The sequence below is a fragment of the Oncorhynchus tshawytscha genome, linkage group LG02 (genome assembly GCF_018296145.1).
Source record: "Oncorhynchus tshawytscha isolate Ot180627B linkage group LG02, Otsh_v2.0, whole genome shotgun sequence".
In the NCBI taxonomy this organism is placed as follows: domain Eukaryota; kingdom Metazoa; phylum Chordata; class Actinopteri; order Salmoniformes; family Salmonidae; genus Oncorhynchus; species Oncorhynchus tshawytscha.
The window spans coordinates 62,871,942-62,896,993 of record NC_056430.1 but is presented as its reverse complement, the minus strand read 5'-3'; the positions used below and the strand labels follow the sequence as shown (position 1 = coordinate 62,896,993).

Genomic DNA, 25,052 nt, shown 5'->3' with positions numbered 1-25,052 from the left:
ATTTGATACCTATGATCAGTGCTTGACTTAGGTGCCAGTACTCATTTTGGCCGCTGGTTCTGTTTGAATTTAGGTGCAGGAACTCCATAATAAATACATTTTAGCCAAGTCAAGCACTGACTATGATATGACTGATATGTAGTTTCTCTTAAAGTAAATTGTTTTAACCCAAACATTTGCCAGTATCTTTTACACCACTGGGTGACGCTCCAATCTTCCAAATTCCAACAGACAGTTACCCTCCCACCAGGCGATTAATTGTAGTGACGTCAGCTCAAGTGAAAGAAGGAAGCAAAGCGCTCAGTGTGGAGCTGTCAGTAAAAGTAGTTGTAGCGACAGCAAGGGAAAGCCCATAGATAGAACAGTGTGTCCAGTTACAGTCTGACCGCCTCTCCTGCTCAGTGGCAAAAGACAGTACGCGTGGAAATACATTGGATTGAATAGGCATATACATTGGATAGAGAGGAATAACGTTGCTTTTTGACTATGGCTGATGTCACGCAATTCAACGAGGGGACCGGGGACTTCGCGAAAGGGTTCGCTCGTAAAGGAGCTTTGAGGCAGAAGAATGTCCATGAAGTGAAGGACCACAAATTCACTGCAAGGTTCTTCAAGCAGCCGACTTTTTGTAGTCACTGCACCGACTTTATCTGGTAAGCGCTTTTCCTCTCCAGATGGCTTCTGCCTGTTGAACATTTTGGAGAACTCCGCTGTCTTCTCAACCAGCTATTCTCTTGTCACTTTCCCTACATAGCTAACTGTGCTGCACCGTTACTTATTTCCTTACTGGAATGTTTGGTCTTCCACGGCAAAGCTGGACATCTTAAAACCAACATTTGACTATAATGTGCCTCGAAATGCAAGCCCAAAGAAAATGAATCCCTTCTGCCTACAGTGGGCTAGATAAACTATACATTAACTGACAGCGCGCCTACTTTAATGTTTGTTACAAATTGTAAAAGTTGTATTTATCCTAGTCCTCGTGTTTTTGATAAATATTGAAATAATAACTTCTTGCCAACGAAATGTAGGCTCTAAAACCGAAACAAGTAACAAGTGGTAACTATTCGGTATGTTGGGTGGTTGAAGACGCACCCATGTTGACCAACCTTCCTCTTCAAGGGGTTGTGTTTCCTTGACCATGTATTGATCGCTACAGAGAGAGATGTCATCTTGAGTGAGTGAACATAATTTTACAGTTACGACCTATGGCCTCTAAAATACTCCTAAGTAATGATTCTTGGGAAACATCTTAACAGTTTAGGCTACTTGTTTTTCTCTTCTGACTGCAGCCTATCCTACAGTACCTTTACTCGAGGTTTGCTTTGCAAAATATAGCCAACTGAAAAAATAACAATATTAAAGGGCAGTCGACACCCCTCATGCTTCTCATCCCCCATGTCCCCTCTTGCAAGATATGAAAGGTGCTCCCCCTTTCCTATTCATCCACACAGCATTTCAATGAGCTAGTATTCTAGATGTCTTGCCTCAATTTTGAGCTTAATATTCAACATTTCCCACTGAATATGCCCTTAATTGAGACAGACTTACAAGTCTTGGAGACTACTGCTGTCTCTGCTTCATATGGTAAACGTGTTTGTTTGTGTTTCTGTCAGTTTAATGCTATTTGTTATTTCATTCCTCACTTTCATCTGTTTTCACAGGGGATTTGGAAAGCAAGGATTCCAGTGCCAAGGTAAAAATGAAATTGATTGACGTCCATTCACTCAGCTCCATTCCTCCATGCAGTGTAATACTCATTTGTGTGTTTTTGTACTGCATTAATTCAAGAGGACCAGTCCATTTGACTTGCATTGACTAAAGAATGTTGCAATTCGTATTGGAGTTACTTACCTTTCAAAGAGTTTGAGAGATACAGGTAGGCAATGTTCCCGTTCCCTCTAAGCTGCAAGGAACAGGCAGCTGCCATCAGAGAGCACAGTCTTTTTTTCTCTTAAAGGGGCAGTGTTGTAATTTGAGATGGTCTTGAATAAGCTAAGTAGCCAATAGGCAGAGCGTAGCATAATTTGTCTGATTCCCTGTAATAATGGTTAGTGTTCACAGTAAACATGCGGCGGAAGTTCCACAGAATTTTCACAACTTTCAAATTTGCACCTGCATTGACTATAGAATGTTGACATTTTTATTGGAGTTACTTACCTTTCAAAGAGTTTGAGAGATACCAGTAGGCCTACATTTGTCTGTGCTGTTGGAGTATGATGTCTTCCTTACACACACACACACACTGGAATATGAAGTCGTAAATAACAGAAAATAATGGTTAAAGTATCTGTGACAGCACTCAGAAGGTCTAATCACTCAAAGAAATGGCATGGATTGATGTTGACTGTTTCCTGTTTCCTTCCCTTTCCCAATCTCATTACCATTTCAGGTCGTTTGAAGCAGTTCTTTTAAAAAAAAAAGAAGAAGAAGAAATAGTTATTTATACATTTTTAAAAAGCCAATGACTCGCAACGTAGAGACTTTGAATTGTCATTACTCTCCGGGCATTTTTGTTTGAGTCTCAGGAGTTTCTTCAAATGCACTTTGAGACTTAAATCATCTTAATTGGATTTATGCAGCTAATGCTAAGGGATAGCTTGATGTTTAGTGGTTGTCTGTGTGAAGAATTGATGGTCTACGATAAAAGAAAATATGGTTATTTATGATATCAAAGTGAGAACATTTACGATGCACTCCTCAGCTCTTGGAAAGACAGATCTAGATGTTTTGGGGACTACTTGCTAAACATTAAATGGAGAAATGAATCCTCATGCATTATTCTCAGCTGACTAACTGGACTGACATGAAATCAAATCACACATGGCAATCTCATGGATGCCAGAGTTCAAATAGGCCTTGTAAAGGAAATGGAAATATGAGATTTTCTCTACAAAACCAAAGCCCCATGGGCCCCTGTCAAAAGTAGTGCACTACATAGGGAATAGGGTGCCCTTTGGGACTTAGAATAGTGTACTGTAGCCTGGCAGCGGAATCTGCTTGTGCTTTAACCAGGCTAGGTCAGAGGGGTTAATGGCATTCGCCTGTAGTTTGCCAAGTCTCCTTAGTCAGACTGGGTCTGTGTCTCTTCCATGTGCCATCAATAATCTCAAAATTCTTGTTTACCGATTCCCATCAGGGCATTACTAAACTTGAAGAATGTAGGCTGTGCTCGTGCTGAGAAAAGACAAACTTTTGTCTCAAGAAAATGTTTTATCGAGGTACCAGTTACCAGGATTTATCAAAGGTTTCTAAGCTGTATATAGGCTATATATATACTGTACATACACTGAGTGTACAAAACATTAGGAACACCTTACTAATATTGAGGATAACCCCCCTTTGCCCTCAGAACAGCCTCAATTCATCGTGGCATGGACCCTTCAAGGTGTCAAGTATTGCAAGGAGATGCTGGCCCATGTTGACTCCAATGCTTCCCACAGTTGTGTCAAGTTAGCTGGATGTCCTTTGGGTGGTGGACCATTCTTGATACACATGGGAAATTGTTGAGTGTGAACCCCAGCATCATTGCAGTTCTTGACACACGCAAACCCGTGCGCCGTGCACCTACTACCATACTCTGTTCAAAGGCACTTAAATCTGTTGTCTTGCTCATTCACCCTCTGAATGGCGCACATACACAATCCATGTCTCAATTGTCTCAATGCTTAAAAATCCTCTTTACCTGTCTCCTCCCCTTAATCTACACTGATTGAAGTAGATTTTGTTGGAAACATACTTTTTCCTATTCTTTGAAAGCATCGCCTGCATGGCTGCACTTCCAATGAACTGGCGTAATACCTGAGGAAAAACCCACTCTCGTCCTTTCTCTAGAAGATTAAGAATGTGAGCAAAGTGGGAAGTTTTCCTAAGGAGCAAACACTTCATTAGCAATAGCGGTTGAATGCCAGTTAAGTATGTTGATTTGCGCTTAAGTGGTGTCCCCCTCGGATATATGCCATCCTCTGTTGAACATGAATGGTAGTGTAATGTGGAAAGTGGTGATCTTGCCAGCCAGCGTTGAGAGTCCCTGCCTCATGGTAAGTGCTGCTGCTTCAGCCAGCCAGGATGATGTTAACCTGCGATCACTGAGCCGTTGGTTGAATGTGATCCGTTCTGAAAGGATGTCTTCTGAGAGCTGCTGTTAAATGGCAGGAAAATACATCCATTTGCTGGAGTACGAGGATAAACACGCGCCAGAGAAGGCTTTTTGATCTCTTGGGGGTTCAGAAGCCCCTTGTCTGGAATATGACTTATTTTATTGTTGTGGAGTGAGAGAGAGCGAAAGTGTGTGTGTGTGTGTGTGCTCAGGTTCTGCATGCATGTGTGTATCGTAAGTTATGTGTTGTACATAGACAAATACATAGATAATGCATCTGTGTGTATGGAGCCTGTCTTCCAGGTCTTAGGAACTGTGATCGATAAAGACACTCCTCCATTTGTATGTGTGTCTTGGAGGTGCGATGCACTTTGCTCAGAGTGTTTGCCGGTGCCCGAATATTTGATGGTAAAGCCTGCTCGTTATCGAGTCAGGGCTAGGTACTGCGGTGACATGTTTTTAGCTGTATGCCAAAGCACCATTGGTGAAGCCCCTTTTGTCTCTGTCTTGTTCTGTCACCATCGCAGCATCGCTCGTGACTGTTATAGTCTCTATTGGTCATGTAGAAATCACAGTGCACTATTAAAGACCTACACCAAACCCCTGCATTCAGAGCATACTATAGATATGCATTAGAGATCTCAGCAACACTGTGTCGGTGCTAGCTGCTCTTCTCCCCTAGTAGGCTGTAGGGACTGATCTGTGTATCCATTCCATATACTTACTCAGAGAGCTGGTAGCAGTGGTTTTTACAGCCACTCTGGAAAACACAGCATTCCCCCCTGTTATAAATCTGTTCCTCAGTCTACTGCTAAATAAATAATAGCCACCGTATCAAGATGAAGGCGAGGAGGTAACATCCCTGTTATTCAAAAGCTGAAGGTCCCACTTAAAAATACCTGTCATCTCATCAATTATTAAGGGACTCCTTGGAAATTGGGAGGCTTCTGTTGAGTACAGACATGATACACCTATCCTATTGGGCTTTCTGTGCCGGCATGAAATTTGAAGTTGCATTTGATTTTCTGGAATTTCAAACTGTCTGGAATTAATTAATTTGTTGGTGATCAAATGTGAACTCGACATACTTGTTTCCAACAATTGTATGCGAGACATTTAAAATGAGCTTGCGTCATATTCGTCTCCATTCTAAAACCATTAGCTACCAATCCCCCATGGATTATTTCATATCTAGTCTATTCAGACCAACTAAAGCAACATTGATGATTTAAGAGTTCAAGATCTCTCCCTATCGCTTCGTTATGGGAATCCCCAGACAGTACATAGAGCTTGTCAGAAGCCTTAGCCAACAGAGAAATCATATCCACTAGCTAACACTCAACAAGTAATTAAAGGTGAAGGGTGAACAAGCCCTCATGTTTACCCAAGTGCAAGTAGTCACCATGTGAGATGGCATTTGTGCCAATTGTTACCCTCAGACAATCCTGTTTCTGTGGAATCCAATTCCGCAAGTTAACCTGCAGGCGTTTGTATTCATATCCCAATTACTTAGGAATTGCTGTTGCCACATTGTCAACTTGTGCATGGCTCCACACCCAGCCTCTATAAACTGTACCATTAAAACATGATAGCAGTCTTTCATCCAAATGGTAAGAATGTGGGTATTACCACTAATATTGAATGGAGGAGTTAGCGTAAGCATTCCATTGATGGTTATTGGCCCAATTTAACATTTAAGCCCATCTAGCGACATCGTTTTTTTTTTAACCTTTATTTTACTAGGCAAGTCAGTTAAGAACAAATTCTTATTTTCAATGACTGCCTAGGAACAGTGGGTTAACTGCCTGTTCAAAGGCAGAACGACAGATTTTGTACCCTGTCAGCTTGGGGATTTGAACTTGCAACCTTTCAGTTACTAGTCCAATGCTCTAACCACTAGGCTACACTGCCGCCCCATCATATACTCTACCTAAATGTATATCAATTGATTCTAAAATATAAATGACCATGGAGAAGTCTGCTTTTAGATCTTACATAGTCGCCTGGCAGGCTTGTCCATACATTAGCATATATTGAAACCATGATAAACCAACCACAACCATTGGCTTCAAAACAACCTACCTCAGACCTTCTCTTCCATTATGGTTGGAGTATGGATGGAGAAATGGAGCCCGGGGAATAGTGTCTTCATGGAAGGCCATTGATGGTTTGAAGGGTTGAATGGGTCTTTGAAAGGTGGTAGTGGATTTTTGCTCGATGCTTTCCAATGGTCTGTGGTGCTGGTGAGAGTGGAGGAATAATAGGTTTCTTCATGTGAGAGGAGCAGAGACCTATCTCCCAAGGGAGGGGTAGGAGCAGAGCAATGCTTATATGACTATGGACATGTAGTGTACATGAATGAGAGATGTGGATGGGCAGTGTAATAGTAATGGTGCCACAAAATGGAGTCTTTTTCTCTCTTGTTTGAACTTTAAACAGTCAAATTGAGTTAGATCAGTCCAATATAATACCTGAACAAATTTAGACAAATATTTACATATAACAAAGGTTTCTAAGTCCTGTTCTCTCTATTCAAAAATGACTTAATACAACCAATAACCAGTGCATCACAGACAAACCAAGCCTGTGTGTCTCTGTTCACTTTCATTGTGTTTGCAGACCTGTTTAACCATGTTCAAACCAAACATTGACCCAGAGGAGACGTGATAACACACTCACTCCCCTTCCCTGGAACCTCCCTCCTGTCCCATTGACGAACAGTGGCCTCTCAACCTGCTCTCATCTCATGCTCCGGGCTTGTTTAGACAGTGCTAAGGGAATCCTTGTGCACATCCTGTGTTGACAGAGGACGGAAAGGTCAACTCTACCCTGTGTCCTTACTTTTAGAGTTCGACAGATTTTATGATTTTTTTCACCGCCGATACCGATTTATTGGAGGACCAAAAAAGCCAAGACCAATTTGTATGTATGTATGTATGTATGTATGTATGTATGTATGTATGTATGTATGTATGTATGTATGTATGTATGTATGTATGTATGTATGTATGTATGTATGTATGTATGTATGTATGTATGTATGTATGTATGTATGTAATCATGACAATTACAACAATACTGAATGAACAATGAACACTTTTATTTTAATTTAATATAATACATGAATAAAATCAATTTAGTCTCATAAATAATGAAACATGTTCAATTTGGTTTAAATAATGCAAAAACACAGTGTTAGAGAAGAAAGTAAAAGTGCAGTATGCGCCATGTAAAAAGCTAACGTTTAAGTTCCTTGCTCAGAACATATGAAAGCTGGTGGTTCCTTTTAATATGAGACTTCAATATTCCCAGGTAAGAAGTTTTAGGTTGTAGTTATTATAGGAATTATGATGCGTAGACTATTTCTCTCTGTTTCATTTGTATTTCATATACCTTTGACTATTGGATGTTCTTATAGGCACTTTAGTATAGCCAGCCTAATCTCGTGAGTTGATAGGCTTGAGGTCATAAACAGCGCTGTGCTTCAAGCATTGCTAAGAGCTGCTGGCAAACGCAGTAAAGTGCTGTTTGAATTAATGATTACAAGCCTGCTGCTGCCACCGCTCAGTTAGACTGCTCTATCAAATATGAAATCATAGAATTAATTATAATAAACGCACAGAAATATGAGCCTTAGTTTCCGGATTTGACCATATTAAATTACCTATCATTTCGAAAACAAAACATTTATTCTTTCAGTGAAATACGGAACCGTTACCCATTTTATCGAATGGGTGGCAACCCTAAGGCTAAATATTGCTGTTACATTGCACAACCTTCAATGTTATGTCATTATTATGTACAATTCTGGCAAATGAATTATGGTCTTTGTTAGGAATAAATCATTTTCACACAGTTCGCAACGAGCCAGGCGGCCCAAACTGCTGCATATACCCAGTCTCTGCTTGCACTGAACGCAAGAGAAGTGACACAATTTCCCTAGTTAATATTGCCTGCTAACATGAATTTCTTTTAACTAAATATGCAGGTTTAAAAAAATATATACTTCTGTTTATTGAATTTAAGGAAGGCATTGATGTTTTTGGTCAGGTACATTTGTGCAACGATTGTGCTTTTTTCGCAAATGTGCTTTTGTTAAATCATCACCTGTCTGGGTGAAGTAGGCTGTGATTCGATGATAAATTAACAGGCACCGCTTTGATTATATGCAACGCAGGACAAGCTAGTTAACCTAGTAATATCATCAACCATGTGTAGTTAACTAGTGATTATGTGAAGATTGATTGATTTGTTTTTTATAAGTTTAATGCTAGCTAGCAACTTACCTTGGCTCCTTGCAGCCACAAGGTCCTTTTGATGCTGCACTCGCGTAACAAGTGGCCAGCCTGCCACGCAGTCTCCTTGTAGATTGCAATGTAATCGGCGTCCAAATTTACCTGTTTGTTATGAAAACTTGACATCGGCCCTCAATAATCGGCACTGCCGATTAATCGGTCAACCTCTACTTACTTTCCCCCGCAGTCCAACCAGGTGTGTTTTCTAGGTTCCGAGGACTCCCATCTGCCTTCCCCTGTTTTGGAGTTGGTTCTCAGCAGTACATTTTTAAGCTTGTCTCGCCTTATATTGCTGTACCGACTAGTTTCAGCAAGACAGATTAGGTCTAGTTCTGGATTCAAAACATTCTCAATGGAGATTCTCCACTGAAAGTGCTATTTAGTCCAGTACTAGGCCTAATCTGGGTCCGTTCCTTAGTATCCAAAAACCTTTTATAGTATAGGTAGGTAGGTAGTTTGTTATGGGGGACTACAGCACTCTTCATTTGACTAGTTGGTCCTGTTGTATCTAGCACTCTCTCTCTATGCTTAATTCAGCCTGTACCTGTATTCTGACTGTACTTCTGCAAGGTACAGTTATTTATTTATTTTTTGTAACTGACACTTTGTTAATATATATATATAGTTTAGAAATGTTTTGACCAAGACGAGTGACTGCCAGACTGTGTGCTGCTATGCTCTGACTCACTGCATAATCATTGGCGTCACACAAGTGCTACATTTTCTGCTACATTTTTATGGCACCATCAACCCTCAATGGGTTACGGTTGCATTATTTCTCCATGGTGCTGTCTTCACTGCAAATGATCTGCAGTATTCCATATACTCTTTCCCCGCCATATTTCCCCTGGGTTTACAAGGCCTTATATACTGTGTAATGAATACCATCTCTTCTTTGGGGATGTGTGATGGCTTTATCACAAAATGCACCTGAAATCCCCTTTTAATGGACAGTGTTGGTACCAGTCAGTGAGGCAAGGTTAGACAGAGAATTTGCCATAAACAGACCCACTGTTGACACCAGTCGACAGGCAGAGGCCAACTGTGTCAACCAACCAGGGTTATGTGACTTGTGCTTCCAGCGCATCTCCTCGGAGGCTGTGGATTGGGGCTTTAATAATAGGGCTCTCCTCCCCTGGTGCTGAGTGCCAGAGAGCTTGGCCGCTACAGTGCACTCTGCCTTGGGTAGAGCAGATGTAGCCACCACTTCTTCCCCTCTCTCTCACTCCACATTCTCTCCATTCCACAGCATCCTAAGGGAAATTATCAATAAAGCCCTCGGGTTAGCGCCAGGCTCGTTCATATTACTCTGAAAGCTAAGGTCATGACCTTGAATTATACCCAAGCTGATGATTCAGATTTTAGCTGCTGCTCATCACAATAGTGAAAGAGAATACAGAAAGGGCTTTCTAGTAGAGCTTCTGTGTGTCTGTCTATGGGGTTAGTCCTCCAATCCATTCTGATGGCAGGGGGAACCGGGCAGATTAAAGGGACTCTGGTCCTGGGAGTAAATCACTTAACCCCCTGAACCTTCCATTGGTACAGCCTCTGGATTCTCCATCCACCGTAGGCCACATAGAACCTAGGCAATCCCTCCTTTCCAGCCCATGTATGCACACAGATGCAACAGCACCTCTGGCCCCTAGGGCTGAGCAGCAGGAACAGAGCGAACCTCCATTACATCCGTCATTCCTGAGAGCTACTACAGTACCACCGCTAGATATCTAGGCCTATATCAAAACCCTCAACCACGACTTACTTTAGTGCCAGGTACTAAAATGCTGTATATGGACTGTATCTAATCGTCAACTCACCACAACTCACTTTAGTGCTGGGCATTATTAAAATGCTGTAGACCTATATGGGCATTCTAATAACATAATACCTCGGTTTGAAAGCAAGGCAGCAACGTCATCATTTATTTTGTACATACTAAAGTCAAATAGGCTATAAGCATACTCGAATGGGCTCAGAGCCAGGCTACAGGATCCATGTGTCATGGATTGTCTCTACTTTGTAAACGACTTGCCATCGCCACTGGTTAATCCAGGCCATTTCCAGGGCTGTGTGGTTGGATTATGACTTTAGATCCAACAAAGCTGCTGTGTCTGTCTTTGTGGCCATGCAGACATGGGGAAAGCCTGCTTGGCAGAGATCCCTTCAAAATAGCCCAAATATGTCAGTACTACCACTGTGTGCCTTTTAGGCTAAACCAGACAGGCAGCACCATGCTGTGATGGGAGATCCCCAGAGAGTTGGAGCGATACCCAGCTACACACTGAGCAGAAATGACTTTACAAGACAAACGGCCATTTTGGATTTCCCTTAAAACCTCTGTTTTCGACAATGTAGCTGTACCGCATCGAAATGAAACCCATCCGTTCATATTGAATGATTTATTCACTAGGGGAAATGCTTTTTGATATTTGAACAGGGTATGTTAGTATTCGAGAGGCAGGGAATTGTAGCCGTTTTACATGCCAAACATGGCCAGATGTGTTGATGGAGAGACTATTTCAGAGGGATATGCTTTCAGGACTGACCGCTTAATTATCTGCCTCTGTGCCAGAGGACGACCGATTAATCGGCATGGTCGATTTAAAGTTTTCATAACAATCGGTGATTGGCCTTTTTGGACGCTGATTACATTGCAATCCACGGGGAGACTGCGTGGCAGGCTGACTACCTGTTAGGCGAGTGCAGCATCAAAAGGACCTTGTGGCTGCAAGGAGCCAAGGTAAGTTGCTAGCTAGCATTACACTTCTCTAATAAAAAACAATCAATCTTCACATAATCACTAGTTAACTACACATGGTTGTTGATATTACTAGGTTAACTAGTTTATCCTGCGTTGCATATAATCAATGCGGTGCCTACTGTACTTCAACTTCACCATATGGTTAATGATTTAACAAAAGTGTTGTTGTTTTTTAAACCTGCATATTTAGATAAAATAAATTCATGTTAGCAGGCAATTTTAACTAGGGAAATTTTGTCACTTCTCTTGCGTTCAGTGCAAGCAGAGTCAGGGTATATGCAACAGTTTGGGCCGCCTGGCTAGTTTGCGAACTGTGTAAAGACCATTTCTTCCCAAATAAGACTGTAATTAATTTGCCAGAATTATGACATAGCATTGAAGGTTGTGCAATGTAACAGCAATATTTAGACTTAGGGTTGCCACCCGTTCGATAAAATGCGGAACGGTTCCGTATTTCACTGAAAGAATAAACGTTTTGTTTTCAAAATTATAGTTTCCGGATTTGACCATATTAATGACCAAAGGCTCGTATTTCTGTGTGTTTTCATTAGAATTAAGTCTATGATTTGATATTTTATAGAGCAGTCTGACTGAACGGTGGTAGGCAGCAGCAGGCTCGTAATCATTCACTCAAACAGCAGCTCCTAGCAATGCTTGTAGCACAGCGCTGTTTATGACCTCAAGCCTATCAACTGCCAAGATTAGGCTGGCAATACTAAAGTGCCTATAACAACATCCAATAGTCAAAGGTATATGAAATACAAATGGTATAGAGAGAAATAGTCGATGCGTCATAATAACTACAACCTAAAACTTCTTAACTGGGAATATTGAAGTGTCATGTTTAAAGGAACCACCAGCTTTCATATGTTCTGAGCAAGGAACTTAAACGTTAGCTTTTTACATGGCGCAGATTGCACTTTTACTTTCTTCTCCAACACTGTGCTTTTGCATTATTTAAACCAAATTGAACAGGTTTCATTATTTATGAGACTAAATTAATTTTATTCATGTATTATATTAAGTTGAAATAAGTGTTCATTGTTCATTCAGTATTGTTGTAATTGTCATTATTACAAATATATATATGCATGCATGCATACAGTTGATGTCAGAAGTTTACATACACTTAAGCCAAATACATTTAAACTCAGTTTTCACAATTCCTGACATTTAATCCTAGTAAAAATTCCCTGTCTTAGGTCAGTTAGGATTGCCATTTTATTTTTAAAAATGTGAAAAGTCAAAATAATAGTAGCGTGATTTATTTATTTCATCACATTCCCAGTGGGTCAGAAGTTTACATACACTCAATTAGTACTTGGTAGCATTGCCTTTAAATTGTTTAACTTGGGTCAAACGTTTTGGGTAGCTTCCCACAATAAGTTGGGTGAATTTTGGCTCATTCCTCCTGACAGATCTGATGTAACTGAGTCCGGTTTGTAGGCCTCCTTGCCCGCACATGCTTTTTCAGTTCTGCCCACACATTTTCTATAGGATGAGGTCGGGGCTTTGTGATGGCCACTCCAATACCTTGACTTTGTTGTCCTTAAGCCATTTTACCACAACTTTGGAAGTATTCATTGTCCATTTGGAATATCTATTTGTGACCAAGCTTTCACTTCCTGACTGATGTCTTGATGTTGCTTCAATATATCTGCATAATTTCCCTCCTCATGATGCCAGCTATTTTGCAAGCCTCCCCCTTTTTCCTCCAATATTGCGATGGTTATTATGGCCAAACAGTTCTATATTGTTTCATCACACCAGAGGACATTTCTCCAAAAAGTATGATCTTTGTCCCCATGTGCAGTTGCAAATCTTAGTCTGGCAGTTTTGGAGCAGTGGCTTCTTCCTTGCTGAGCGGTCTTTCAGGTTATGTCAATTATAGGACTCGTTTTACTGTGGATATAGATACTTTTGTACCTGTTTCCTCCAGCATCTTCACAAGGTCCTTTGCTGTTGTTCTGGGATTGATTTTCACTTTTTTTCAAAGTACGTTCATCTCTAGGAGACCAAACACGTCTCCTTCCTGAGTGGTATAATGGCTGCGTGGTCCCATGGTGTTTATACTTGCGTACTATTGGTTGTACAGATGAACGTAGTACCTTCAGGCATTTGGAAATTGCTCCCAAGGATGAATCAGACCTGTGGAGGTCTACAATTTTTTTTCTGATGTTTTAGCTGATTTGTTTTGATTTTCCCATGATGTCAAGCAAAGAGGCACTGAGTTTGAAGGTAGGCCTTGAAATACATCCACAGGTACACCTCCAATTGACTCAAATGATGTCAATTAGCCTATCAGAAGCTTCTAAAGCCATGACATCATTTTCTGGAATATTCCAAGCTGTTTAAAGGCACAGTCAACTTAGTGTATGTAAACTTCTGACCCACTGGAATTGTGATACAGTGAATTATAAGTGAAATAATCTGTCTGTAAGCAATTGTTGGAAAAATGACTTGTGTCATGCACAAAGTAGATGACTAACTGACTTGCCAAAACTATAGTTTGTTAACAAGAAATGTGTGGAGTGGTTAAAAAACTAGTTTTAATGACTACAACCTAAGTGTATGTAAACTTCCGACTTCAACTGTGTGTGTGTGTGTGTCGATTTTAATCAGTATCAGCTTTTTTTTTGGTCCTCCAATAATTGGTATCGCCGTTGAAAAATCATAGTCGGTCGACCTCTACTCTGCACATTCATTCAAATCTTTTTCGCCAGAGAATTCCAGCATGGTTGGAATTGCATCCACTGACACCTGTATGGCGTGAGATAATAACCCCCTGTTGATACATGATTGATCCAAACCAGTTTCTCAGCATGATGCTTTGAAGTGACTAGGCTAGCAATCAAACCAAGAAGAGAGCCAGAGCTTTGATTGCAACCCTTGCCGGAAAAAGGCCAAATATTTGTTGTTGTTCAATCACCTTTCTCTTGGTTGTCAGCCTGAAAACAGTTGTTCTTGTTCACGTACTTTTCTTCTCAGAGAGCGAGTGATGGGAAAAAGGACGAGTAAGTGACAGAAAAGAGAGACTGGAGGAGAATACAGACAAGGCCCTCAGGACTGTCACCAGTGTCTACTCCACAGTATGCTTTGTACTCTCAATACTGCTACTCTAAGAATAATATTGACAATGTTACCGCTGGCATCATACACCAGATGACGTCATACATCAGATGAAAAGCTCCCTTTTGCTGGACTGTTTTTCCACTAGCAAAGTGCCGGAAGCTTTCCCACACTAATCCTTGGAGCCAGGTCCTTTGATCTTGTTGCCTTGTCCATTGAGAAGATGTATCTGGACAGTACAGCTCACATCCCAAAGGAAAGAGGCTGCTAGGTCTGGACTATGTTGGTGGAGGGGACTTTAGAGCTTCTGTCATACGGTTATGACTTGGCAGGCTGATCATAACAGAACCAGGTTGACAACACACAGCTAACGCCAGCGGGAGAGGAATCATAAGCATACAGGATGAATGGGAGTGTTGACTATGTCATGTGTCCTGATTTGCCATTACTGTTCCGTGTCACGTCATGTCTAAGAACAGACCTATTCACGATAATCCACAGGTTCTCGTGCTAAAATATAGCCAGATTAAGAATCTGTAATCAAATATTTATTGAATTGTACTTTTTAAAGTTGCAATGTATTTTGGGGGGTGACCTGACAAAATTCACATAGAAATGTGAGACATCTGTCATTCTCATTGAAAGCAAGTCTAAGAAGCAGTAGATATCTTCTATGTGTGCTATTTCTATGCTTCCCATTCTTAAGTTTAATTTTGACTTATTTTACTTTTAAGTTTTGTACACCAGCTTCAAGCAGCTGAAATACAATATATTGGGTTATGAATAATATATTCCACAGCGGTTTAGATGATACAATGATTCTCTACACTATACTTGCTCTTTTTGTCACACAAACTGAAATGGGCCAACTACTAGACTTTTAGCAACCAGGAAATGGTGTAGCGATTTCTGCGGAGTGCATCTTTAACTATTATATTAAGTTGTTTTGAACTGCGAGCTACCAAGATGCTTTCTGTCTTTTCAATGGCTATTTTGCTTGTCGCTCACCAGTATTGTGTTGTGCCAGACAAAGAGATGCATTGAACATTGAAGGTGTCATCCACTTTGACTCTTATGTTTACATGGTCTGTGCTTGTATTAAATTAATGTTGTTTGCGGAGCAAAATGACTCTAGGGTAAATAGAACAGACACACTCCACTTGTGGTAACTAGGGAGACGGACACTTCATTGTAACCTGCCAATGTCAACACCTCTTATCCTCTAGATGCATAGGCTTTCTATAGAAAGTACTAATGTGTGCTATAGCTACTGTATTTGCAACTGTCACTTGAACCATAATTCACATAATATGACCTTAGCTCTGACTTGGTCTGAATGTTGTGACATTTTGTAGATAAAACTGGCTTGCTTTAAAGATGCATTATGCAGAATCGCTCCTCCATTTCCTGGTTGCTAAAATTAAAATAGTTAGCCTAATTTTAGTCTGTGACAAAACAAGCAGTCATTGTGCAGACAATCATTGTACCATCTGCACCGCAGTGAAATATCTTTAACGTAATCAAAAATACTGTATTTTTAGCTGTTTAAAGCTGGTGTACAAAACCGAACGTAAAAGACACAACTAAACTTAAGAACATGAAGCATAGAAATAGATTACATGGAACAGATCTACTGCTTCTTAGTTTTGCTTTCAATGAGAATGACAGGTCTATAATACACATTTCTATGCGAATTTGGTTGGGTCGCCCAAAATGTTACATATTGTAGCTTTTAAGTAAATTATTGAAGTGTAGGTTAGGCGGCTTGGAGCATATCATGCTGCTATTCAGCTGCCTGCTCTAACAGCAGCTTTTACTGTAAATAAAGTGAATTGATTGTTTTTTTTATACTACGTGGACTTCATCAATGAAGAAGAATCCCTTTTGGGATTATGAGGGTTTAGCACTCTACTCATGATCAATACTAGGATTGCAAAATTTTTGCAACTTTCAATAAATTACGTGGTTTTCCTGAAATCCTGGTTGGAGGATTCTCGAAATCAGGAAGGAATAAGAAGGAAATCCGGGCTCCTCATAGCAGGATTTATGGAAAAATGGGGAATTTATTGAAAGTTCCAGGCATTTTGCAACCCTAATCAATGCCACGAGTAAATCTACTCAATCTGAGTCTCTATGAAAACATGAAGTGACACGCACAAAATGTCCCACTTCTGTGCGCAAGGCACTTGGCGGCAGCTGGATTTCCCTTACACCATTTACCGTTGACCCTCCGCCTACATGAACTGAGCAACAACTTCCATTTTCTAGAGCATTCTGGAGCTCCCATGCTATGTCAATGATCATTTATCCCTGTCATGCCCGGACCCAGTAGGTCTTAACCACGCTCTCTCAGGACTTAGCTTCTAACGACGCTCTTCTATAATGTTTTCTAGTGGATCTATACAAAGCGTCTCAGAGTAGGAGTGCTGATCTTGGATCAGTTTTGCCTTTTTAAATCATAACGATTTAAGAGGGGGGGACCTGATCCTAGGCCAGCACTCTTACTCTGCGAAGCTTTGTGAATACGGGCCCTTGTTAAAGCATAGCTTGTTTTAATAGGATTCTAGCCATCCACTTCATAAAGCTGTCATGGCGTGTAAAGGAGGAAATTGGAGAGGTAAAATCCCCCATGTTGGTGCAGAGATGTGATGGCTGGGGAACTTTAACACTAGAACAGCTGGGCCTCGAGGGGACCTGCCTTCAAGCTAATTGAGCAGCCGTTCTGACTGCAACATTCTAACAGAGTAATCAATACATTTCATTATTAGAGTACAACATGTTATTTTAAATAACACTATCATTTTCATTAGTTTGTTACTGTAGGCTATATGTCAAAACAAAAACCACCAAAATTCAAGTGTTCATTAAATTTTGTTTGTGGAGTGCCTTTTTGTTACAACAGAAACCATATGTGTTGGAACATGGTAACGACTTCTTTTAATACTGAGGATGAAAACATCCGTAGCCTAAACATCATTTATAAGTGGCCTTGATAAATAGTGAAAATCATCACAAAGCAAAAATGTCATTATAATGAATAGAAGTGTCTATGACGGTAGTCCATTTTTTTTGTCAGCTTATGCTTACATCGTGTGCATCTGTAGTGCGTAATAGTGTCTGGTTTAGTCTTTTATTGTGTCCCTGTCGTCTTGTCATTTTTCAGCACCGTTGTGCAGTACAGCGGCTGTGCAAGTGCTTTATTTTGTGCAGAGGGAGGGAGCTCCCGACTCCCTTTGTTCATGATGCCGGCCAATGTGAAGAGAATACATTTACCAAAGTATGGTTCCACAAGCCGCCTCCCCATATTCTCTGGCATTCGCTCACCTGCTGCCCGACGTGGATATTTTCCCAGATGTTGAACGCCATTCAGCAGTTACAATTACACTGATTAGACTGTTTGGATTCCGTGGACTGATAGGGTGCGTACCATTTTGAGATTATAATTAGAACAGATTGAACCAGTTAAGCTCAATATTGCTTGGTATAAGGCTAGGTATACTCTGCTTTTTTTCTTTCATATGGTGCGTTTGAGTACGCTCAGATGTGTGGTCCTTTTTTACCTTTTGAGAGGGGGAATCCATATTGAGCCAGGTTACCCTTGAACACAGATTTAAATTGAACTCAGGCCTGTAGTTATATGTCATTTAATTGGTCAAATATGTCGGCCTAAATAACTGATCATTCACAGTCTTCCACATTATAATCAGAAGGTAAGACGTTAGACATGGTCTCAGTTGTAAATGTCCTGTTTCACCAGAGGCCTCAAATCATCGGTATCAGTCAATCGTAGCACTGCGTGTGCCTCACTGTTGTCACTTCCGCTGACCTTTTCAGTAATGGTCCTCTATTGAGCTGATCCAGGAACTGCTCTCATCTCGGGTTCATGTATCTGGAGTGGTATGTAGTGTTCTCAAGTGGTCCTAAGAACCTTTTGGGAGTGGAACAATGGCATAGTTGACGATGGTGTAGCTGTGTTAGGCTAAGCTTCTGGGAGAGGGTAAAAAGGAGAAATACTTAGTTTGTGAAATATCGGAAAGCACTCTGGGCGCTTTTGTTGCAAGGAGAGAACATTTTAAGTGAAACTGAAAGAAGGTGAAAAGGGGTTTTTATGAGCTCATGTTGGCCAAGATACCTTATTTTATGTAATTCCCCTTAATTGCCCCTGATTTTTTATCTCAAATGAAGACTGTATGCTGCATCAAGTAGAGACCAGTTGAGGATTAATATTGAAATCCTCTCTATTGATGGGTTCACTCGCTTCACCTTTTCCATATTTTCCTAAAACTGAAATGTTACTTTTTAAGCCTGTGTGTCCAAATGTACGACAGCACATTGTTCATTAAATCCACAAACTTATTACTCTAGCTCCATTTGACAGATTTAGATGTACGGCTTGTTCGGAGATGAAAGAATTGCACATCTGGCTGGAATGTATAGAGGATTTAGCTCCATACAGAAGTACATCTGAGCATGGTGTACCTTTTTTTTTAAAGACAGAGGTTAGCTGTAACCACTGTAGGGACCAAAGAGGATCACTATGACTACTGTATTAGGAGCTAAAGAGGGCAGCTATGACTGCTGTATTAAGAGCTAAAGAGGGCCGCTATCACCGCTGTATTAGGAGCTAAAGAGGGCCGCTATCACCGCTGTATTAGGAGCTAAAGAGGGCCGCTATCACCGCTGTATTAGGAGCTAAAGAGGGCCGCTATCACCGCTGTATTAGGAGCTAAAGAGGGCAGCTATCACCTCTGTATTAGGAGCTAAAGAGGGGCAGCTATTAGCAGCTATGACCGCTGAATTAGCAGCTAAAGAGGGCAGACCTGCTGTATTTAAAGAGGGCAAGCTGTATTAGGAGCTAAAGAGGGCAGCTATGACCGCTGTATTAGAGCTAAAGAGGGCCGCTATCACCGCTGTATTAGGAGCTAAAGAGGGCCGCTATCAGCTGTATTAGCTAAAGAGGGCAGACCGCTGTATTAGGAGCTAGGGCAGCTATGACCGCTGTATTAGCAGCTATGACCGCTGAATTAGGAGCTAAAGAGGGCAGCTATGACTGCTGTATTAGGAGCTAAAGAGGGCAGCTATGACCGCTGTATTAGCAGCTAAAGAGGGCAGCTATGACCGCTGTATTAGCAGCTAAAGAGGGCAGCTGTAACAGCAACTGGACTAGGTTGCTTGCTTCCTCAGCTTTTTACCACACAACCTACCTAGTTATGAACTGTAATTTAGCTTATTTACTGGCAGTGCGATCCCAATATGGGGAAATGGCATCAGGAATTAAATTCATTTAAATGAAAATGGGGCATATGGAGATGTGGAAATAACCTACAAGGGCATGTATTAGCAATCTGTTTGTGATGGTAATGCAACGTTGTGTTGACTAATATTCAGCGAACAAGCAGAGAAGATTGAAACCAATTATGCTTCCCCCGCTTCCAGAAGTCACAGCGATGCCATTTCCATGTTATCTGAAACTTTGGCCTGTGAGCCTAAACAACAACAAGCTGCCAGCCAATTAAGTTAACATGTTTAACCTGAAAAGTACATATTAGTCAGAGCCTCGCTCTACCACAGGCTGTAACGTAAACTTGTACAATTGCCCTTATTTTAGCGCCCAAAAACGTAATACTTCCAGATCAACTGTAATGTCAATACCATTGTAAAGCACAATTTCTCCCCTTTCCAACTAAATCAATTACATGACATCCACGCTGCCCATTTCTGCATGATTCAAGAAGGGTCTTTTTAAAAATGGCGGGTGGGGAAGTGAAACTAATGCGTGATAGTGAGAAGGAGAGATGTTGTGTGGGAAAATTGCTTTTTTCACTCGATCTGTCCAACTTATCACCTTATCGCCTCTAAAATGTAAATAAAACACTATAAAGAGTTTATATAATGTATCATTACATACCTATTTGAAGGTTTGTGTCGAATTTGAATCAATTTTTTTAGGGTGGTGCTAAAGTGATCTTAGAAGTAAACAGCTGCTTTGAGAATGATGATCGCATGCAATGATGATGACAAAAAATGAAGAGGTATCCCCCTTACCCCCGTCACTGTCCATTTCTTGTTTTTAAACGATGAGAGAAGTGCTACACCTGGTGGAGAGAGATTGTAAGACAGAAATAGTTGCTTTATGCGTGCTGTACGTTACGACATGACACGTCACGATGTAACGGAGGGTTAGTACTATAGAGCCATTACCATGTCGATCAACGCTTGAATAGAAACCTAGTTCACACCCCCGATTTTGAAGTCAACACAGTCGCTACAGTCCCATTAGTTTTCTTTGTAGCCTCGTTTGAATGTCGCGGTTAAGCACATTTTTCGGAATGGGGTGAGTTTACGTTAGCTGACATTGAAGCTGAGGTGGAGTGAAGGTGCTATCTGGTTGACTATAGCATAGTGTAGCCTACAGTATCATAGCGTTGCCTACAGTAGCATTAGCTAGCATAGCGTACAGTAGCATAGCCTTGACTTGCCTTTCCTAGCTTAGCACTGCACTGGAGCCTGCTCTGTGACATTCCCAAGTATTAGCGGTGGCAAAAACCAGGCGCGAATCTGAGCTGCTTCCCCAAGCTCCATTAATTACCAGCTAGCGCTCTGCTCTGTGTGACAGGGAGGGGCTTTGGGGAGGAACGTTGTTGTGTCTGTTTGGGCTGATGTCTGTTTAATGTCAAACTCTTAATTTACATCTGTTAGCAAACTCTAGTCTAGTTCACTTTTCTCTCTTTTTGTATTGTTCTCTCTGTTTCACCTATACCTTTAACTTTTTTTAATAATATAACATGAGCTTTTACACTTCTTCAATCATAACGGCCTAACAAATGTTTCCTGCCATACATTTGTTGAACTAATGCTCCTATGCCGTTCTCAAAACACTGTTTAAGGGGTAAACCTCTTGAATCGACTGTGGTTGGCTTCCCCTTTTGATTTATTTTACCGTCTCAGATCTAGCCCCACTTCTTGCCCTGATCAGATTGTAAAGAGTTGCTTATGTTTGTGTAACTAGGGCCCAGAGTTTTTTTTTTTCCTGGCCAGGTCACATGGTCAAGAACAATTAGGGTGCTGACTAAGTATAACCAGTCATTTGATGATGTCACTCTCTAGTCTCCATCAGTATGAAATGATGCAAATTAGATGAGTGCACCCATCTAATCAGTCATAGATCTGGCAGCATCGCATGCAACATGGATCCGAGTGCTAAAAATGTCTTAGACTGTTAGCCCACTTTGCAACTAGGAGGATCAGGATGCTTTTAACATGGAGAAATTAGTTATGTAATCCCTAGGAGGTGCAGCCTGGCCCTTGGACATTAACACAGGGATTAGTGGGGGTATTACTGTCTGAATGCATTACAGGTCTATTAGGTAGATGATGGAGTGCAGACCAATGTGCCAGACCCAAAATGACAATGTAATCTTAACTTTAATTGCCTGGATTTTTGTTTTGATAATGTCATAATCTAATGGAAGAAAACACGGATTTATCTAGAATAGGAACAGGGAGAGTCAAGTTGATTCTTTTTAATCCTCGAATCCCATTTTAGTGGGGATGATATGGTACAGTGTAATGCATGTGTAATGCATTGGTAAGTGGCTGTTCTTATTATTATGTCTGCTACGCAGATTATTTTAGCTGGAAATGATGCTAAGCAGCCACAGACAGCCATGTCAAAATAATATGCAGCGAAGAGTATAAAGCACGTGTCAAAGATCCTTCTATTATGTGTTATAGGTCTACATGCATGGTGTTGAGACTGTGCAAACAGCATTGATTCAACTCCGTGGGAGTTATTCTCATTGTGTGGTTGATTATGTTTTTTTCCAGTCTGCTTTATTGTTGAAGAACTCCCGGCTCTCAGAGGAAGGATATATTTAATCGGAAAAACAGTTTTAGGGCTTCTTTCATTTTCTTTTCACATTAAATGACTGTGACAGGCTGTGCTTTGCAGTAATTTCCTTCTTTGAACCTTAAATATAAATTGAATTTGCATCATTTTTTTGTACTTTGTTTTTAAAGGCCTGGGGTGGTTTTTCTTCCCATGTGGCGTTATCCATTTGGACATGATCCTGGAACTTGATATCTCTGCATCTGTGATATGTGCACTATGGTTGCCAAGGCAGCGGACTTGGCTGGTCCAGGTTGAGTCACAAATGGCACCCTCTTCCCTATATAGTGCACTACTTTTGACCAGTGCCCACTATGTAGGGAATAGGGTGCCATTCGTGACGCAAGCAGTGTGCCCTCCCAACTGGTACTGGGAAGAGACGGGGTCCAAGCCAAGCCATAGGGAGGATACAACACTGCAAAGGCATGTCATTTTCACACCAACATAGAACATATGGGGATTTTATTGATCATAGTCATAGAGGGTCGTAATTCTTAAGTCTGTCTGCTTGCAGGTCTAAGAATATTTTGATTGGTTCCCAGGAAGCATTCCGTCCCTGACCATTTCTCATTTCTCTCATTTGATTGGTTCCCAGGAAGCATTGCGTCCGAGACCATTTCTCATTTCTCTCACTTGATTGCTTCCCAGGAAGCATTGCGTCCCAGACCATTTCTCATTTCTCTCACTTGATTGGTTCCCAGGAAACAATTTCTAATTTCTCTCGTTTCCAATCGCGACTTGCCATCTGAACAGCGCCTTATTATGGAACCACAGTCTTGTTGTGAAGGTTGAAATAAGTAAAGGACAATGACATGGGTAGACATTTCGGAAACATGTTTGCAGTCAGCACAATGTTCACCTGTTATTGACAGGAATTGAAAAATTCCTCTGGATTTGAATTGAAATGTCAAGTTGTCTGTATCAGTTGAGCTGTGGTTTGAGGCATCAGCCGCTTCCATTGTTTTGAGCCAATCTCATTCTGTATGGATTGATGCACACTCTCTTTGCTGCATGGCCTTGAGGGAGACAACATTAGCACATTGTTTGACAATACTGCAATTGCTGTCTTCCAAGTTTTCATTTGAGTCATATGGTTCATGAAGTTAAAATTGGGATTTTATGCAATTTAAATATATATATATATAGATATATATCTCAACGTGTCCACATTCAGCTTTATACTTTCAAATATGTATGTGTTATCAGGCTTCACATATTCAACTGAATTCTTGTTTCATTCTGAGTACTGCTCTATGCATACATTCAACATCAAGAGTCTCTCGCTCTTACATTCACTGAACACCCACTCTCAGAAAACATTACCAAATAACTATCAACCCATTCCCCTGTTATTTCCTTGAGAACTCTGCCTCTCTTTCCTCTGCTAATGTCTCCAGCCCAATCTAATGGGCTATAAGCTTCTACCTTGATTAAACTGCATCTACCATCACATTGGCCTGGACAGAACACACAGGGGGTGAGATGGAGACATTTCTCTTCGTGTGTGTGGTGGGGGGCATTCCCTCTGAGCCATGGAGCTTATGGAGTCGCTAATAGGAACTGTCACACTGTTCAAAACGTCACACCCAATGACTCCAGTGGAAATGAAGCCATAGTCAACTCTCAGTTCAACCTAATAAAATAAACAAAATGTATTTAAGAATCGTGTGATCCTGGTTTTGATTACTGCTGAGTAGAATGTGTCAGTGATGGATATATGAAGAGATCAACGCATTCTACTCCCATAGGGCGGCGCGCAGTTGGCCCAGGCTCGTCCGGGTTAGGGTTTGGCTGGGGTAGGCCGTCATTGTAAATAGGAATTTGTTCTTAACTGACTTGCCTAGATAAATACAGGTAAGAAAATAAAAATACAATGTTACATTAGTAGTAAGGTTACTACTAACACGGTAGTAGTTCATGTTCTATACATATTGCAGTTGGGTATCTAAATGATGCAAAATAAATGAGCATACAAAGTACATTTAGTAGATTTGCACTCGTCAAACAGCGCATTGGATTAGCGACATCGTAGAAGCACACTGGATTTGCTTCCACGAGCGACAGAACTGAATCAGTAGTGGAGATGTTACGCATGTCTCATTTTAATATTCCAACGGGTTGTTACTGCGTTTTAAACTAACTTTGTGACATGGAAAGTGAGTGATGCATATTGCAGGAGTATGAAACCGGTAAGGCCTTCGGGAAGGGGTTGAACAACATCGAGGTTGTTGTTTTGCACAAGCATGCGGTAGTGAGAGTGGAACGTAGTGTTATAGATGTGTCAGTGAGGTGAAATGCGATCTTGTTTTCTCTCACCTCCTGACCACAAAACATCATAGCACTCCCACTCCAGCAGGGAAACTGAACTGAGCCTTTGTTTGTCTCTGGACTTAGTGCTATGCTTTGTAACCACGGATAATGTATGAATGCAAAAGTTATTACATCTGTTTATTTTTTTTATTTTTTTGCATTCATAGGCTTATGTGACATGGGGCTTTTAAGATGTCCAAAATGTATTACCTCTGTGTGGGTAGGCAAAGGCCCAAATGCAACCGTCTAACAGTCTGAATGACAATATCAAATGCTTGTTGGATTTGATGAACTCTATTGCATTCTCCACTGATTTCCACCCAACTCGCATGGTTTATAGGCCTAATTCATGATAAAAACCAACCACAGACTAGATACTGCACTTTGAGTCATTACATGCACCTGATAACTGGTACGAGTCGGAAAGGTTACAATGGGAAACGTTCTAGGTTGTTTTTGTCGTGTTATTTCCTGTGGTGTTTCTCATGTGCGCCTGCCTGCCTGCTCGGTGCACTGCTCCAGGGACTCTGCAGAAAGTGTGCATCGGGTCGGTGACTTTTAGTCATGGTAACCTAACCGCTTCCTGCCCTCCTCAATCTTTACTGTCTGGTCTTTTTAATCCCGTGCAATCCC

The 25,052-nt window shown here is 41.0% G+C and overlaps 1 protein-coding gene across 2 annotated transcripts in view; it reads left to right on the top strand.

Moving 5' to 3' along the window:
* Nucleotides 1-286: 286 nt before the first annotated feature.
* The window catches only part of LOC112265049 (protein kinase C alpha type), a 213,795-nt gene continuing 189,029 nt past the window's right edge, over nt 287-25,052 (top strand). Inside the window, exons 1-2 of one of the 2 annotated variants that reach the window (XM_024442060.2) lie at nt 287-653; nt 1,665-1,696. In XM_024442060.2, the coding sequence (XP_024297828.1) occupies nt 487-653; nt 1,665-1,696 (199 nt within the window). In that variant the 5' untranslated portion in view covers nt 287-486. The remainder of the gene's footprint in view (nt 654-1,664; nt 1,697-25,052) is intronic. The other variant, XM_024442068.2, reaches the window with a different exon arrangement.